A 16,537-nucleotide genomic window follows, 5' to 3' on the forward strand; every position below is an offset into this window, starting at 1 on the left:
ATACACACTATACACACGGATTTTGTGTTGTAGATATGTGATAGTAGAGTAGGGACCTGAGGGCACACACTTAATATGTTGTGAAATCTGTTGTGAATGTATTGTAATGTTTATAAAAATGTATAACTGCCTTAATTTTGCTGGATTGCTGGTATTTTATGGAGCTAGGAAGATGTTAGGTAACTTGGTGAAAGGTATCAGTAGCTTATTTCCTGAATCACTCCCCACACTGCGCGTTCGCGCACTACTTCCTGGCTGCTTTCCGAAGATACGTGAAGGACTTTCTTCCTTATTTTCACTTTTTCCCCGTAGATGATGCAACGATGATTTTCCTCTTGACTATATTGGCAAGTGTTTTCCAAACAGGTTTGTTGCACTTATTATGGTTTTATATGACATTTCCTCAATTTCATATTCCCTACCCGGTATCCCATTCCGCCGCTATACAACTTTGTATGCGTTATTTGTTGGCAACCTTGTTATTTACGAAGATTTTGGAACAGATTCCTCTTGGAACGTTCCACAAATTATACAAACCAGGGTCAAATTGACATGTTTGGACTGCAGCCCTTGTCTCCATTGACAGTGCATGTTAATGCATGCGGTATTTTATGAAGCTAGGAAGATGTTAGGTAACTTGGTGAAAGGTATCAGTAGTTTATTTCTTGAATCACTCCCCACACTGCGCGTTCGCGCCCTACCTCCTGGCTGCTTTCCGAAGATACGTTAAGGACTTTCTTCCTTATTTTCACTTTTTCCCTGTAGATGATGCAACGATGATTTTCCTATTGACTATATTGGCAAGTGTTTTCCAAACAGGTTGTTTGCACTTATTATGGTTTTATATGACATTTCCTCAATTCCATATTGTTGATTCAAGTTAAATGCATTCAAGTTAAATGTTCGATACTTGTTTGCTTGCAGCAGACTGGCGGTAGTGGTTAGTACTGTTAGGGTTTCGTAAATTCGAATCTGATATCAGGATAAATATAACAATGAGTCACCGATTTTATACTATGTATTTTTAATAGCTAAGTAATAAATGGCAAATGCAACTTTCGTATATACGGGCTCACTGTAATACCACGCAGGGCAGAACAGAGAAATGACAGGATGTATGTAAACAGTATTCTTTGTACTGTGATAGACAGTTCCAACCCGTCTGTTGGCCTATCACAGTAGAGGCTGGGCGTGGTTTAAACTTGCTCAGCCTATTGCAGGCGCTCAGGCGGGTCCCCGCCTCTTGGCGCTTCTTGGAGTCCTCCCTCCGTCGATGTATAGATCTTTACTGTTCTGGTATCGCAGCCTAGTTAGAACAGTTGCTCAGTTCCTGCTATTGTGTTGTTCAGTATTTTTCCATCTCAGTTAAACCTCTTGATGACCACCCCTCCCTATCACAACTTTGTAAGATACAGCAAGTCACACCATGTGCTCAATATTGTTACATACAAACACAAGGACAAAGCATCTGCTTGGGCTGTTATCTACCGTTTTGCAACATGCAGGTCACACCATGTTACTCAGTTCTTGTCACACACAAACAGGCAAGTAGCAAGCAGTTGTTTAATCTCATAATGATGCTCCAGTGCACAAATGCAGACACCTCACACAACCAACATCAGATAATATTTAATCATATATATCTAATGGCTATAATGTAAAATACAGGATCCAACAGTACTCGCAGCTATAGTGATTAAAGTTTTCACCTGACACTGTAGGCCTGCATATTATGAACGTAGCAGAAGGTTCCGAGTTATTTTGCGAATGGAGTGGGACTCTGACTATTGCCTTGTGTTAGAGTTGCGTCAATTCGAATCTGGTATCAGGATAAATATGACAATGAGTCACCGATTGTATGCTATGTATTTTTTATTAACTAAGCAATAAGTGGTAAATGCAATTTTCGTATATACGGGCTCTCTGTCCCACCTCGCAGGGCAAAACAGAGAACTGACTTGTTCCTGATGAAGATATTATAAATATACTCTGACAGAGGTAGTTCCTGCTTCCGAGCCGGGCTGTCAGAGTAGAGACTGGGCGTGGTTTAGACTCACCGAGCCTATTGTTGATTGTTGGCGTAGAGCTGGTCCCGGCCCCCAGGCGCTCCAGTTGATAGATGTTGCTGTGAAGAATATCTATGCGCTCATGCTCGATACTGTTATCTCGCACCTGGCTCCTGTTGTCTAACAAAAGACTGTTTGTTCTCGCAACACTACGTTCTGAATGTGCCCCCCCAACTCATTGCACAGTTCCTGTCTTCATGTTATTCTGTATTTTTCCATCACGAGAAAGGCCCATGGCCCTGAAACTGTTAACAATGTTTCAAGTCAGCTATGTTGCATAACACATACATACATCCACACAAGCCAACAGCAGATAATATTCAATCACATATATGGTAACGGGCTATAGTGCATAACACAGAATCCTCATACTTGTGACATTTGTGTGATCGTCGATCGATTGCTGTTTCGTAAATTGCCAATATTGGAGGGTCAGGGTAGAAGAAGTTCAAGCCGGTTTTAATCATAGCCGCTGTCAGATTGGCTTTTTCATTGGCAACATTACCATTCAAATGCGTTGATAGCCTATTTATCGTCACTAGAAGTTGTCTTTATAGTGCTTTCCTATGTCTACGCTTCGGAATTCTAATGCTGCATTCAAAACAACTGGGAACTCGGGAAAAAACGAGCTCCGATTGGGTAAAAGCCACTTTCTGGAGCTCCGAATTTTCGAAGTGAAGATCACTGAGGTCATGATTTGACCTCGTTTTTCCCCGAGTTTCCAGTTGTCTTGAAAGGACCACAAGCAACAGAGCAAACAGGTTGTCACTAGTTACCACAGCCGCAAAGTAATAAACCCTGCCAATTTCTTTAATTAATCTTCTTAAATTTTGATTGTCAACATAACCTTTAACCACACTGCTAGCCTTATTCCTAACGTTAAATTAAGCACATTTAAATAAATAAAAAATCGTACAGCCAATTTAGACTTTGTGGCTGTGGTAATAGTAGATACCAAGAAACGCTTTCACAAAAACTTTCACTGATCACGTGATCGTCCCAGCTGTACCCAGATAGAAGGAGGAAGACCGTGGCCAAATTCGGCGGAAAATCTGTCTCCCTCCAGCAGGTGGTGTTTCTTTACCCACCAAGCAATGAGTTTTTGTATGGAGGTGTGTCGAAATTTGGTCAACAAAAAATGGAATGGCTTATTTGGTCGAATAAGTTTTGTAATGCACACATTGTTTTGAGTTTACTGATAAAAGTAGGAAACGTGATATCCAGGCAACTATGAGAAAAAACACTTTATCGGAGTTGTCGCGAGATGGCTATGCATATTCATATCATGAGGCTAGTAGCATAGCATCTCTTCATTGGATACGGGTGGTTGACATCGACAACCCTCGTCGAATATTACAATAATGAGATGTGTCCACCAATCCAAAGAAAGGATAGGCGGGAGTTAGTCAGCCCGAAGTTCTTCTTTGTGGACAATGACTCCAATTGTTAGGGCGGAGAGACATGTAATTTTGTCAGTATACCCATAATCTTTGCTGTAACATAGTTAGAACAATTCCATCACGGACACTGTATCCAGTTTCACTATTTGCCACAAAGTCAAAATTGTCTAGGCCTACAGTATATCAAAACAATTCATGAAAACAAAATTGTGCTTTTTGGTCTTCATTTAATGTTAGGATTAAGGTTAGTAGTGTGGTTAAGGTTAGGGTTGTGTAATCATATTTAAATAAGATAAATTGTAGTCATATGCGGGGTTTATGACTTTGTGGCTGTGTTAACTTGGGAACCAGGTTCCGGTGACGCTAGCAATCTGATTGGTTGGTCGCACTCACACAAGAGCACCACGGCGCAAGCGAGTCTATGATATGGGACGAAGAAAACGGTCATTGCCTGTTCAGCAGGAAAAAAATGAGGATTTGGAGGCAAAACATGCACGAATTGAGGAATCTGATGGTAAGGTGCTATTTCATATTTCACGCAAGCCAAAATGTATGGTTTTACAAGCAACGCTTTATGGAAGGTGTGGGGGTGTGTGTAATCCGACACCTCCTCAGATCATCAGTTATCTAAATCCTCTAGAACATTTTAAATTGGCCATGAGATGTTGTAGTAATAGTCACATCACAAATGTGATATTTTATTGCTTGTACTTGCTTGGACTGATTAGGTGTATCACATATGATTGTTAAAAAAATTGTTTTGTCACACACACGAGATAGGTGCAGTGAAATGTTTTGTTTTACATGGTTAGCGATAGTAGTATTGCGCCCCTGGAGTAAATTCGGGTTAAGTGCCTTGCTCATTCAAACCTGCAACCTTTCAGTTACTGACCCAACGCTCTAACTGCTAGGCTACCTGCCACCCTAATAGATTTGTAAATTTGCCATAATCTGTGGGCTAGATGGAGTTTCCACCATATTGCTCACACACCCCAGCTGCCGATTTCAAATCTACGAGGCCAATCAACAAATGTCATAGGCTAGGGTTTGATTTGGGACTGGACATGATGGTCATGCTTTCGTCCTAGGTTGGACGGGTGTCAATGAGCACAGCTTCATAGCTGTGAAACCGGATGGTGTGCACCGGAGGCTAGTGGGAGAGATCATCCGGGGCTTTGAGAAAAAGGGCTTCAGATTGGTGGGAATGAAACTAGTCCAGGTAAGAGCACACACACACCATCATATACGTCCATTAAACCCACACACGAGGAGGAAGGAGGAAGCACTTCATTAGACAGCTTATTAACATAGTTTACAACACTTGTACGCCATCTTTCAAAACAAACAGGCAATAATTAGCCTTTCCAGAGCAGTGTGAAGGGGGTAACTGGAGAAATCTTGTAAAATATATTTAAATAAAATATGTGATTTATGTTTGTGAAAGGGGCTTTTATGATATACTGTCTGTGTTGGATCTCTCTCTGTTGTGATGTGGGTGGGTGGGTGTGTGTGTTCGCCAGGCGTCCGAGGATCTCCTGAGAGAGCACTACAGGGACCTGAGAGACAAACCCTTCTTCAATGGATTGGTGCGCAACATGAGCTCTGGACCCATCGTTGCCATGGTGAGATAGCATGCCTACTACTACATACACAGCTGCCCTCTCCCGCTCAAGATATTTTACATATTTTATTATGGTTTACACAATTTAAACATGACTGGTTATCCACGTTAATGTGCACATCCCTAGTTGTGCAATTGTTCATCCAGGTGTGTATATGTGTGCATGTGTTTAGGTGTGGCAAGGTCTGGATGTGGTGAAGATGTCTCGCAAGATGCTGGGGGAGACCAACCCGGCAGACTCCCTACCAGGAACCATCAGAGGAGACTACTGTTTGGAAGTGGGCAGGTAAAGTGTGTCTGTGTATTGTGTGTGTGTGTAACTGGTTGTGAAATGGCTAGCTAATTTGGTGCGCACTAATAGCGTTTCAATCAGTGACATCACTTGCTCTGAGACCTTGAAGTAGTTGTTTCCCTTGCTCTGCAAGGGCCTCTGCTTTTGTGGAGCAATAGGTAACGATGATTCGTGGGAGGCAGTTGTTGATGTGTGCAGATGGTCCCTTGTTCGAGCCCAGGTAGGGGCGAAGAGAGGGATGGAAGCAATACTGTTACATGTTATCATCAGTGACCATGAAATTATATCTTGTTGACTTTCTGTGTTGTAGGAATGTGATCCATGGCAGTGACTCTGTGGAGAGCGCTCAGAGAGAGATCTCTCTGTGGTTCAGGCAGAATGAGCTACAGTGCTGGGAGGACAGCAGCGGACACTGGATCTATGAGTGACACACACACACCACTTGTAGACCACCCAAGTGCCTTCAGAAACTATTCATACCCCTTTACTTTTTCCACATTTTGTTTTTCCAAGCGGGATTAAAATAGATTTAGTTGTCATTTTTTTGTGTCAACGGTCTACACAATACTTTGTCAAAGTGAAAGAAATTCTAACATATGTACAAATATTCATGAAAAATAGAAAACAAATATGTCTTTGATAAGTATTCATACCCTTGAGTCAATACATGTTAGAATAACCTTTGGCAGCAATTACAGCAGTGAGTCTTTCTGGGTAAGTCTCTAAGAGCTTTGCACACCTGGATTATACAATATCTGCACTTTATTCTTTTGAAAATTCTTCAAGCGCTGTCAGCTGGATGTTGATCATGCTAGACAGCTATTTTCAAGTCTTGCCATATATTTTCAAGCTGAGATGAAATAAAAGATCCCTGAAATGTTCCATATGCTCAAAAAGCTTATTTCTCTCAAATGCTGTTCAATTTTGTTTACATCCCTGTTATTGAGCATTCCTCCTTCGCCAAGATAATCCATCCACCTGACAGGTGTGGAATATCAAGAAGCTGATTAAACAAAATTATTATTACACAGGTGCACCTTGAGCTGAGGGGCAGTAAAAGGCCACTAAAATGTGCAGTTTTGTCAAACAGAACAACGCCACAGATCTCTCAAGTTTTGAGGGAGTGTGCAAATGGCATGCTGACTCCAGGAATGACCACCAGAGCTGTTGCTAATTTCTCTACCATAAGCTGCCTCCAACCTTGTTGTAGAGAATTTGGTAGTACGCCCAACTGGCCTCACAACTACAGACCACGTGTAACTACGCCAGCCCAGGACCACCACATCTGGCTTCTTCCCTTGTGGGCATAGCCGCAGGAAGTAGTTTGAGGGTGGGGCTGCTGCAAAAATGCTTGCCTGCGCTGAAGATGTCTATTTTGGTCCACGAATACAGGACTAGTAAAGGCCCAGAGCACTCATTTTGTGAAAACATTTTAACAAAATGTATTTGAGTGTTTACCAGCATTTGTCTGATTATTATCTGTAAAAAAAGTTAATATGATAATACTTGCTTGATATACAGTGAATTCAGAAAGTATTCAGACCCCAGAGTTCCTCTGTGGAGATGGGAGAACCTTCCAGAAGTACAACCATCTCTGCAGCACTCCACCAATGAGGCCTTTACGGTAGAGTGGCCAGACGGAAGCCACTCCTCAGTAGAAGTCACATGACAGCCCGCTTGGAGTTTGCCAAAAGGCACCTAAAGGACTTTTAGACCATGAGAAACAAGATTATCTGGTCTGATGAAACCAAGATTTAACCTCAATAACCTCTTTGGCCTCAATGCCAAGCGTCAGGTCTGGAGGATACCTGGTACCATCCCTACGGTGAAGCATGGTGGTGGCAGCATCATGCTGTGGGGAGGTTTTTCAGTGGCAGGGACTGGGAGACTAGTCAGGATCGAGGGAAAGATGAACGGAGCAAAGTACAGATATCATTGATGAAAACCTGCTCCAGAGCGCTCAGGACCTCAGACTGGGGTGAAGGTTCACCTTCCAACAGGACAAAAACCCTAAGCACACAGCCAAGACAACACAGGAGTGGCTTTGGGACAAGTTTCTGAATGTCCTTGAGTGGCCAGCCAGAGCCCAAACTTGAACCCGATAGAGCTGAAAATAGCTGTGCAGCGACGTTCTCCAACAAACCTGACAGACCTTGACAGGATCCGCAGAGAAGAATGGGAGAAACTCCCCAAATACAGTTATATCAAGTTTGTAACGTCATACCCAAGATGACTCGAGGCTATAATCACTGCCAAATGTGATTCAACAAAGTACTGAGTAAAGGGTCTGAATACTTACAGTTGAAGTTGGAAGTTTATATACACCTTAGCCAAATACATTTAAACTCGGTTTTTCACAATTCCTGACATTTAATCCTAGTAAAAATCCCTGTTTTAGGTCAATTATGATCACCACTTTATTTTAAGAATGTGAAATGTCAATAATAGTAGAACAAATTATTTATTTAAGCTTTTTTTCTTTCATCACATTCCCAGTGTGTCAGAAGTTTACATACACTCATTTAGTATTTGGTAGCATTGCCTTTAAATTGTTTAACTTGGGTCAAATGTTTCAGGTAGCCTTCCACAAGCTTCCCACAATAAGTTGGGTGAATTTTCACTCACTCCTCCTGACAGAGCTGTTGTAACTGAGTCAGGTTTGTAGGCCTCCTTGCTCGCACACACTTTTTCAGTTCTGCCCACACATTTTCTGTAGGATTGAGGTCAGGGCTTTGTGATGGCCACTCCAACACCGTGACTTTGTTGTTCTTAAGCCATTTTGCCACAACTTTGGAAGTATGCTTGGGGTCATTGTCCATTCGGAAGACCCATTTGCGACCAAGCTTTAGCTTCCTGACTGATGTCTTGAGATGTTGCTTCAATATATCCACATAATTTCCCTTCCTCATGTAGCCATCTATTTTGTGAAGTGCACCAGTCCCTCCTGCAGCAAAGCACCTCCACAACATGATGCTGCCACCCACGTGCTTTACGGTTGGGATGCTGTTCTTCTGCTTGCAAGCCTCCCCCCTTTTCCTCCAAACATAACGATGGTCATTATGGCCAAACAGTTCTATTTTTGTTTCATCAGACCAGAGGACATTTCTCCAAAAAGTAACATTTTTGTCTCCATGTGCAGTTGCAAAGCGTAGCCTGGTTTTTTTTAGTGGCGGTTTTGGAGCAGTTGCTTCTTCCTTGCTGGCGGCCTTTCAGGTTATGTCGATATAGGACTTGTTTTAATGTGGCTATATATACTTTTGTACCTGTTTCCTCCAGCATCTTCACAAGGTCCTTTGTTGTTCTGGGATTGATTTGCACTTTTCGCACCAAAGTACGTTCATCACTTGGAGACAGAACGCGTCTCCTTCCTGAACGGTATGACGGCTGCGTGGTCCCATGGTGTTTACATTTGCGTACCATTGTTTATACAGATGAACATGGTACCTTGTAAATTGCTCCCAAGGATGAACCAGACTTGTGGAGGTCTAAAATTGTTTTTCTGAGGTCTTGGCTGATTTCTTTTGATTTTCCCATGATGTCAAGCAAAGAGGCACTGAGTTTGAAGGTAGGCCTTGAAATACAGCCACAGGTACACCTCCAATTGACTCAAATTATGTCAATTAGCCTATCAGAAACTTCTAAAGCCATTACATTTTCTGAAATTTTCTTAGCTGTTTAAAGGCACAGTCAACTTAGTGTATGTAAACTTCTAACCCACTGGAATTGTGATACAGTGAATTATAAGTGAAATAATCTGTCTGTAAACAATTGTAGGAAAAATAACTTGTGTCATGCACAAAGTAGATATCCTAACCGACTTGCCAAAACTATAGTTTATTAACAAGACTGGTTGAAAAATTAGTTTTAATGACTCCAACCTAAGTGTATGTAAACTTCCGACTTCAACTGTATGTAAATGTGCTAAAAAATTTTTTTTTAAGTATTATAAATTTGCAAACATTTCTAAAAACCTGTTTTTGCTTTGTCATTTGGGGTATTGTGTGTAGATTGATTAGGGGGGAAAATTATTTAATCAATTTTAGAATAAGGCTGTAATGTAACAAAATGTGGAAAAAGTCAAGGGGTCTGAATACACTATGTTTTCTAGTTTCTTGAAATACTTTGCAAATGCAACTTATTTCTTTGTGAAAACTGAAATGGTCTATTCATTCATTTTCCATATTAGTAAACTCTCTTATCCAGAGCAACTTAGTAGTGAGTGCATACATTTTCATACTGGTTCCACAATGGAATCGAAACCACAACCCTAGCATTGCAAGCGCCATGCTATACCAACTAAGCCACATTATCACATCATCACAAACCACTTGATGGCTCAATGTGCTCAATTACGGCAATGTTTTTCATCATGGTGATGTAAAGTGTACAGGTACAAACCTAGATGACCAGCCTATGTACAATACAGTAAAGTACATTTACATTAAGTGGTTTGTAAGGATGGTAAATTAATACTACACCAAAAGTGGTTGTTTTCCATGTTATTTGATCAAGATAAATATTTATTTGATGTGTATGTTTTGTGTCTTTGCCCATAACTTTGCACCTTTTGATGTAAATGGACAGGGTTTTATTGTTTCTGGATTCCATTAGAATGGGACAGCAGAGAATGGGACAGCAACTCTTCAAATTCCAACTGTTGAATCCTGCAAGATACTGTTCTTAATTATTCAACAACCTCTTTTGCCAAAGGAGGGATGATGAAACATTTTTTTTGTCTGCAATACCTCTAATATTAGTAAAGGCACAATGCACTACTTTTGTGTAAATGTTTTTATTCTATTTTTATTGTATTCTGATTGTTCAGTGGGTGCTGCAGCACCTTCAGTAACCCTACTTCCTGTGGCTATGCCTGTGGGATGAACTGAGAATAGCCACCTGGACAGCTGATGAAACTGTGGGTTTGCACAACATAAGAAAGCTCACCTGTGTCCTCGTCCTCCTCACCAGGGTCTTAACTTGACTGCAGTTCGGCATCGTAACCGGTTTCAGTGTGAAAATGCTCACCTTCGAAACAGAGTGCCCCATGGTGGCGATGGTGTTATAGGCAGTGTCATGACTCCTGTAAGGATCAGAATGGGTCGGATGAGACTCTCTTTTGCCCTCCCAAAACTGTAACGTCCAAATGTGGATAATGGAACAATAATTTTAATGTGGGAAATGGTCAGTGGGGAACTATGGAAAACGAATGTAATATTGGTTTTCATTTTCTGATGTGATTAAAAACTGTATGAACCAAATACTGTAACTTGGAAAGGATACCCCTTTATCTGTCAAGTTTTCATCCAATATGTCATGCATACAATATTTTGTTAAGATAGGAATGTGATTTTAGTTTTCTAATAAGGTAATAGTTTTGATATCCTTTGCACATTATGTAGCCATGCCCTGAGTGAGGTCGGAGAGCTTGCCATTATTGACGGACCGCCCCTTTTGACTAAGAGTGCATAAAGGCTTGGAAGGGAAATCAACATTTAGACCAGGAAAGGTGAGAGCTACATGTTTTAAATGGTTGAAACTAAACCTCAACATGCGGTAGAGAAATAAACTTACCTTCCTTTAGACCAGAGAGAGGAAGAGCTGCAGCTCATGTCCATCGTGGTCTAAAGCCTGAATACCAACACGAGGAGGAAGAGGCGAAAAGCTCACCTCAGACAATCACTGGTACAGTTCATTAGCTGTCTTAAGTCAGATATCGAGAAAAGCGAATCTAACTGAAGCCATATTACTACGGTCATCACCAATTGGAACCGTCAACATGGTTGGCTATCTTCTAGAGTGAACAACAGTAGAAGACGGGAAAGGGGAGACCCCTTTCGGACAATCAGAGCCATACAGCTGGAAGGCCAACAACTTTCCGAAAAGGCTTGGATCCGACCGAGATAAACAACGAACGAAGGCATTTCACACGTAAATTCATTCATGATTTCTTAATTCAAATGGGTGGCGGTTTGTGTGCAAGGTATATGATTAATGTGAGGACAGTCCTAGAATGTATACATGATGTATACAAGTGTGCCTTTTTCTTTCTCTCTCTCTTCCCCCCTCTCCATCTATGTTGTAACAAGCCGTAATATCAACATGTACGACAGCTATTCCAGTTCCCAACAAAATACAGCAGCTTCTCAAATCCATTGAAGAGGAGTGGGGCAACATTCCACAGGTCGCATTCAACAGCCTGATCAACTCTATGCGAAGGAGATGTGTCGCGCGGCATGAGGCAAATGGTGGTCACACCAGATACTGACTGGTTTTCTGATCCACGCCCTACCTTTAAATAAATAAATAAATCTGTGGCGAACAGATGCATATCTGGATTCCCAGTCATGTGAAATCCATAGAGTAGGGCCTAATTTATTTATTTCAATTGACTGATTTCCTTATATGAACTGTAACTCAGTAAAATCTTTGAAACTGTTGCATGTTGCGTTTATAATTTTTAAATCTACCAATTGGTGCTGAAACGGAGACGAATATGCATATATTTAGACGGATTTCTTTCATTGTCGCCTAACATTCTAAACCCGATATATATAACTAGATATGTTCTATTGAGTCTGTCGTCAAAATTCAAACTAAAAGGTACACCATATTTAATGGTTTGGCTTAAGATAAATGTACTAAAAACCCTATTGAATTAGTTTTTCCTAGCCACCGTGCTTCTACACCTGCATTGCTTGCTGTTTGGGGTTTTAGGCTGGGTTTCTGTACAGCACTTTGATAAATCAGCTGATGTAAGAAGGGCTATATAAATACATTTGATTTGATATTGAATGAAAACTTCATGAGAAAATCCGTTGGCCAGTTAAGTAGGAGAGTTTGGGTTGAATTACCACACCAGTAAATACTTATGTAAATGAGATATTTCTGTAATTCATTTTAAATAAATTTGCTAACTTTTTTATACATTTGTTTTCACTTTGTCATTATTGGATACTGTGTGTAGATGGGTGAGATTATTATTGTTTTTTAATTCAGGCTGTAACAAAACAAAATGTGTAATAAGTGAAGGGGTATGAATAGTTTCTGAAGGCACTGTATATTTGGCCTTGTGTTTTAGGTTATTGTCCTGCTGAAAGGTGTCTCCCAGTGTATGTTGGAAAGCAGACTGAACCAGGTTTTCCTCTAGGATTTTGCATGTGCTTAGATCTATTCCGTTTATTTTTATCATACAAAAACTCCCTAGTCCTTGCTGATGACAAGCATACCCATAACATGATGCAGCCACCACCAGGCTTGAAAATATTAAGAGTGGCACTCAGTGTTGTGTTGGTTTTTCCCCAAACATAAGACTTTGTATTCAGGACATAAAGTACATGTCTTTGCCACAATGTTTGCAGTTTTACTTTAGTGCCTTATTGCAAACCTTGACGCATGTTTTGGAATATTTTTATTTTGCATTTGCTTCCTTCTTTTGACTGTCAATTAAGGTTAATATTGTGGAGTAACTACAATGTTGTTGATCCATCCTGTTCTCCTATCGCAGCCAAACAAACTGTTTTATAGTCACCATTGGCCTCATGGTGTAATCCCTGTGTGATTCCTTCCTCTTTGGCAACAGGGTTAGGAAGGATACCTGTGTCTTTGTAGTGACTCGGTGTAGTAATACGCCATCCAAAATGTAATTAATACATCATTAATCATCATTAATAATTAACATCATGCTCAAAGGGATATTCAATGTATGTTTAGGTGCCCTTCTTTGTGAGGCATTGGAACACTTCCCTGGTCTTTGTGGTTGAATTTTTATTTTATTTTATATTTCACCTTTATTTAACCAGGTAGGCAAATTGATAACAAGTTCTCACTTACAATTGCGACCTGGCCAAGATAAAGCAAAGCAGTTCGACACATACAACAACACAGAGTTACACATGGAGTAAAACAAAACATACAGTCAATAATACAGTAGAAACAAGTCCATATACGATGGGAGCAAATGAGGTGAGATAAGGAAGGTAAAGGCAAAAAAAAGGCCATGGTGGCAAAGTAAATACAATATAGCAAGTAAAACAATGGAATGGTAGATTTGCAGTGGAAGAATGTGCAAAGTAGAAATAAAAATAATGGGGTGCAAAGGAGCAATATAAAATAAATTCAGTAGGGAAAGAGGTAGTTGTTTGGGCTAAATTATAGATGGGCTATGTACAGGTGCAGTAATCTGTGAGCTGCTCTGACAGCTGGTGCTTAAAGCTAGTGAGGGAGATAAGTGTTTCCAGTTTCAGAGATTTTTGTAGTTTGTTCCAGTCATTGGCAGCAGAGAACTGGAAGGAGAGGCGGCCAAAGAAATAATTGGTTTTGGGGTTGACCAGAGAGATATACCTGCTGGAGCGCGTGTGGAATCACAGGTGGGTGATGCTATGGTGACCAGCGAGCTGAGATAAGGGGGGACTTTACCTAGCAGGGTCTTGTAGATGACATGGAGCCAGTGGGTTTGGCGGCGAGTATGAAGCGAGGGCCAGCCAAAGAGAGCGTACAGGTCACAATGGTGGGTAGTAAATGGGGCTTTGGTAACAAAACGGATGGCACTGTGATAGACTGCATCCAATTTGTTGAGTAGGGTATTGGAGGCTATTTTGTAAATTACATCGCCGAAGTCGAGGATTGGTAGGATGGTCAGTTTTACAAGGGTATGTTTGGCAGCATGAGTGAAGGATGCTTTGTTTCGAAATAGGAAGCCAATTCTAGATTTAACTTTGGATTGGAGATGTTTGATGTGGGTCTGGAAGGAGAGTTTACAGTCTAACCAGACACCTAGGTATTTGTAGTTGTCTACGTATTCTAAGTCAGAGCCGTCCAGAGTAGTGATGTTGGATAGGCGGGCAAGGTGCAGGCAGCGATCGGTTGAAGAGCATGCATTTAGTTTTACTTGTATTTAAGAGCAATTGGAGGCCACGGAAGGAGAGTTGTATGGCATTGAAGCTTACCTGGAGGGTTGTTAACACAGTGTCCAAAGAAGGGCCAGAAGTATACAGAATGGTGTCGTCTGCGTAGAGGTGGATCAGAGACTCACCAGCAGCAAGAGCGACATCATTGATGTAAACAGAGAAGAGTCGGTCCAAGAGTTGAACCCTGTGGCACCCCCATAGAGACTGCCAGAGGTCCGGACAACAGACCCTCCGATTTGACACACTGAACTCTATCGGAGAAGTAGTTGGTGAACCAGGCGAGGCAATCATTTGAGAAACCAAGGCTGTCGAGTCTGCCGATGAGGATGTGGTGATTGACAGAATCGAAAGCCTTGGCCAGATCAATGAATACGGCTGCACAGTAATGTTTCTTATCGATGGCGGTTAAGATATTGTTTAGGACCTTGAGCGTGGCTGAGGTGCACCCATGACCAGCTCTGAAACCAGATTGCCTAGCAGAGAGGGTATGGTGAGATTCGAAATGGTCGGTAATCTGTTTGTTGACTTGGCTTTCGAAGACCTTAGAAAGGCAGGGTAGGATAGATATAGGTCTGTAGCAGTTTGAGTCAAGAGTGTCCCCCCCTTTGAAGAGGGGGATGACCGCAGCTGCTTTCCAATCTTTGGGAATCTCAGACGACACGAAAGAGAGGTTGAACAGGCTAGTAATAGGGGTGGCAACAATTTCAGCAGATCATTTTAGAAAGAAAGGGTCCAGATTGTCTAGCCTGGCTGATTTGTATCGGCCCAGATTTTGCAGCTCTTTCAGAACATCAGCTGACTGGATTTGGGAGGAGGAGAAATGGGGAAGGCTTGGGCGAGTTGCTGTGGGGGGTGCAGTGCTGTTGACCGGGGTAGGGGTAGCCAGGTGGAAAGCATGGCCAGCCGTAGAAAAATGCTTGTTGAAATTCTCAATTATAGTGGATTTATCAGTGGTGACATTGTTTCCTATATTCAGTGCAGTGGGCAGCTGGGAGGAGGTGTTCTTATTCTCCATGGACTTTACAGTGTCCCAGAACTTTTTTGAGTTAGTGTTGCAGGAAGCAAATTTCTGCTTGAAAAAGCTAGCCTTGGCTTTTCTAACTGCCTGTTATTGGTTTCTAGCTTCCCTGAAAAGATGCATATCACGGGGGCTGTTCGATGCTAATGCAGAACGCCATAGGATGTTTTTGTGTTGGTTAAGGGCAGTCAGGTCTGGGGAGAACCAAGGGTTATATCTGTTCCTGGTTCTAAATTTATTGAATGGGGCATGCTTATTTAAGATGGTTAGGAAGGCATTTAAAAAAAAAAACAGGCATCCTCTACTGACGGGATGAGATCAATATCCTTCCAGGATACCCCAGCCAGGTCGATTAGAAAGGCCTGCTCGCTGAAGTGTTTCAGGGAGCGTTTGACAGTGATGAGTGGAGGTCGTTTGACCGCTGACCCATTACGGATGCAGGCATTGAGGCAGTGATCGCTGAGATCTTGGTTAAAGACAGTAGAGGTGTATTTAGAGGGCAAGTTGGTTAGGATGATGAAAATATATTTGCGGCTTTCTGTGGTAGGCAGCTAGGAGTGATATTGCTGCTTTGATGAAATATTTATTGAAGGAATGACAACACATCTTCGCCACGGTTACTTACACAAGATAACATTGAGATTAAACTGTGGTGTGAGATTCACAGTGAGTTAATTTTAAGATTGAATTTACACTGCAAGGAGAATCCTTGTACTGTAGGTTCTTTAATTGCATATCTGCTGCTGCTTTCTGTATGTACTGGACGGTCATGGATGTGGAATGCAATAGTGCTCTCTCTGAAACTTAGCAATAACCACTGACAGAGAGAGAAGAGAGAAAGGTGAATAAGGGCACATTTTTCTAATCTCATTCATTCATAGTGATTTATTGTGTTTTAAGGCACACATTCAGAGTTCGGTCAGTGTATTTATTTTATTCATTTTTAGCAGTTTTAAAGATGTCGTCTGTAACATAAACAACTCTTGGTTTTTGAAGAATATGTCATGAAGAAGCTGTGTCCTGCTTTCTTAACTCATCATAATCCCAAAACACTCTTAAAAGTTTGTAAACACTGAATGTGGTCGAACAGCCAACTGTTTCGCTTCAAATAAATGTGGAAGAATGAATTGAAATGAATAAAACAATTCTCAATGAATTTCATTCCTTTATTGTTACAGGTATATCATAGACATTAAGGGTGGTTGTATGTGTGATAGGCTATGTACTGTACTCA

General features: G+C 41.3%; 2 protein-coding genes across 4 annotated transcripts in view; one reads left to right on the plus strand and one right to left on the minus strand.

Moving 5' to 3' along the window:
• Window positions 1-211: 211 nt before the first annotated feature.
• nme3 (NME/NM23 nucleoside diphosphate kinase 3) lies at window positions 212-5,921 on the plus strand. 3 transcript variants are annotated; one of them, XM_024414744.2, is made up of 5 exons: window positions 212-366; window positions 4,555-4,685; window positions 4,987-5,088; window positions 5,261-5,373; window positions 5,690-5,921. In XM_024414744.2, exons 1-5 carry the CDS (start codon window positions 324-326, stop codon window positions 5,805-5,807), a joined length of 507 nt encoding a protein of 168 aa, XP_024270512.1. In that variant the 5' UTR covers window positions 212-323; the 3' UTR covers window positions 5,808-5,921. The 3 variants fall into 3 exon arrangements, with proteins under 3 accessions (XP_024270512.1, XP_024270513.1, XP_024270511.1); XM_024414745.2 differs by lacking the exon at window positions 212-366 and adding an exon at window positions 671-819; XM_024414743.2 differs by lacking the exon at window positions 212-366 and adding an exon at window positions 3,499-3,980.
• A 10,534-nt stretch (window positions 5,922-16,455) lies between these two features.
• Window positions 16,456-16,537, minus strand: part of mapk8ip3 (mitogen-activated protein kinase 8 interacting protein 3) — a 74,907-nt gene continuing 74,825 nt past the window's right edge. The window contains 1 exon segment of the mRNA XM_042327187.1: window positions 16,456-16,537. This exon segment is cut by the window's right edge and continues 2,478 nt beyond it. The gene's annotated coding sequence lies outside the window, so the exon portion shown is untranslated.

The sequence above is a fragment of the Oncorhynchus tshawytscha genome, linkage group LG09, assembly GCF_018296145.1.
Source record: "Oncorhynchus tshawytscha isolate Ot180627B linkage group LG09, Otsh_v2.0, whole genome shotgun sequence".
Taxonomy (NCBI): domain Eukaryota; kingdom Metazoa; phylum Chordata; class Actinopteri; order Salmoniformes; family Salmonidae; genus Oncorhynchus; species Oncorhynchus tshawytscha.

Bases quoted from the DNA above. Each gene is read 5' to 3' on its own strand.
- nme3 (XM_024414743.2), top strand. From the start codon at position 3,893: ATGGGACGAAGAAAACGGTCATTGCCTGTTCAGCAGGAAAAAAATGAG. The intron at 3,981-4,554 runs GTAAGGTGCTAT...CTTTCGTCCTAG, and splicing joins ACGAATTGAGGAATCTGATG to GTTGGACGGGTGTCAATGAG. The intron at 5,089-5,260 runs GTGAGATAGCAT...GCATGTGTTTAG, and splicing joins CTGGACCCATCGTTGCCATG to GTGTGGCAAGGTCTGGATGT.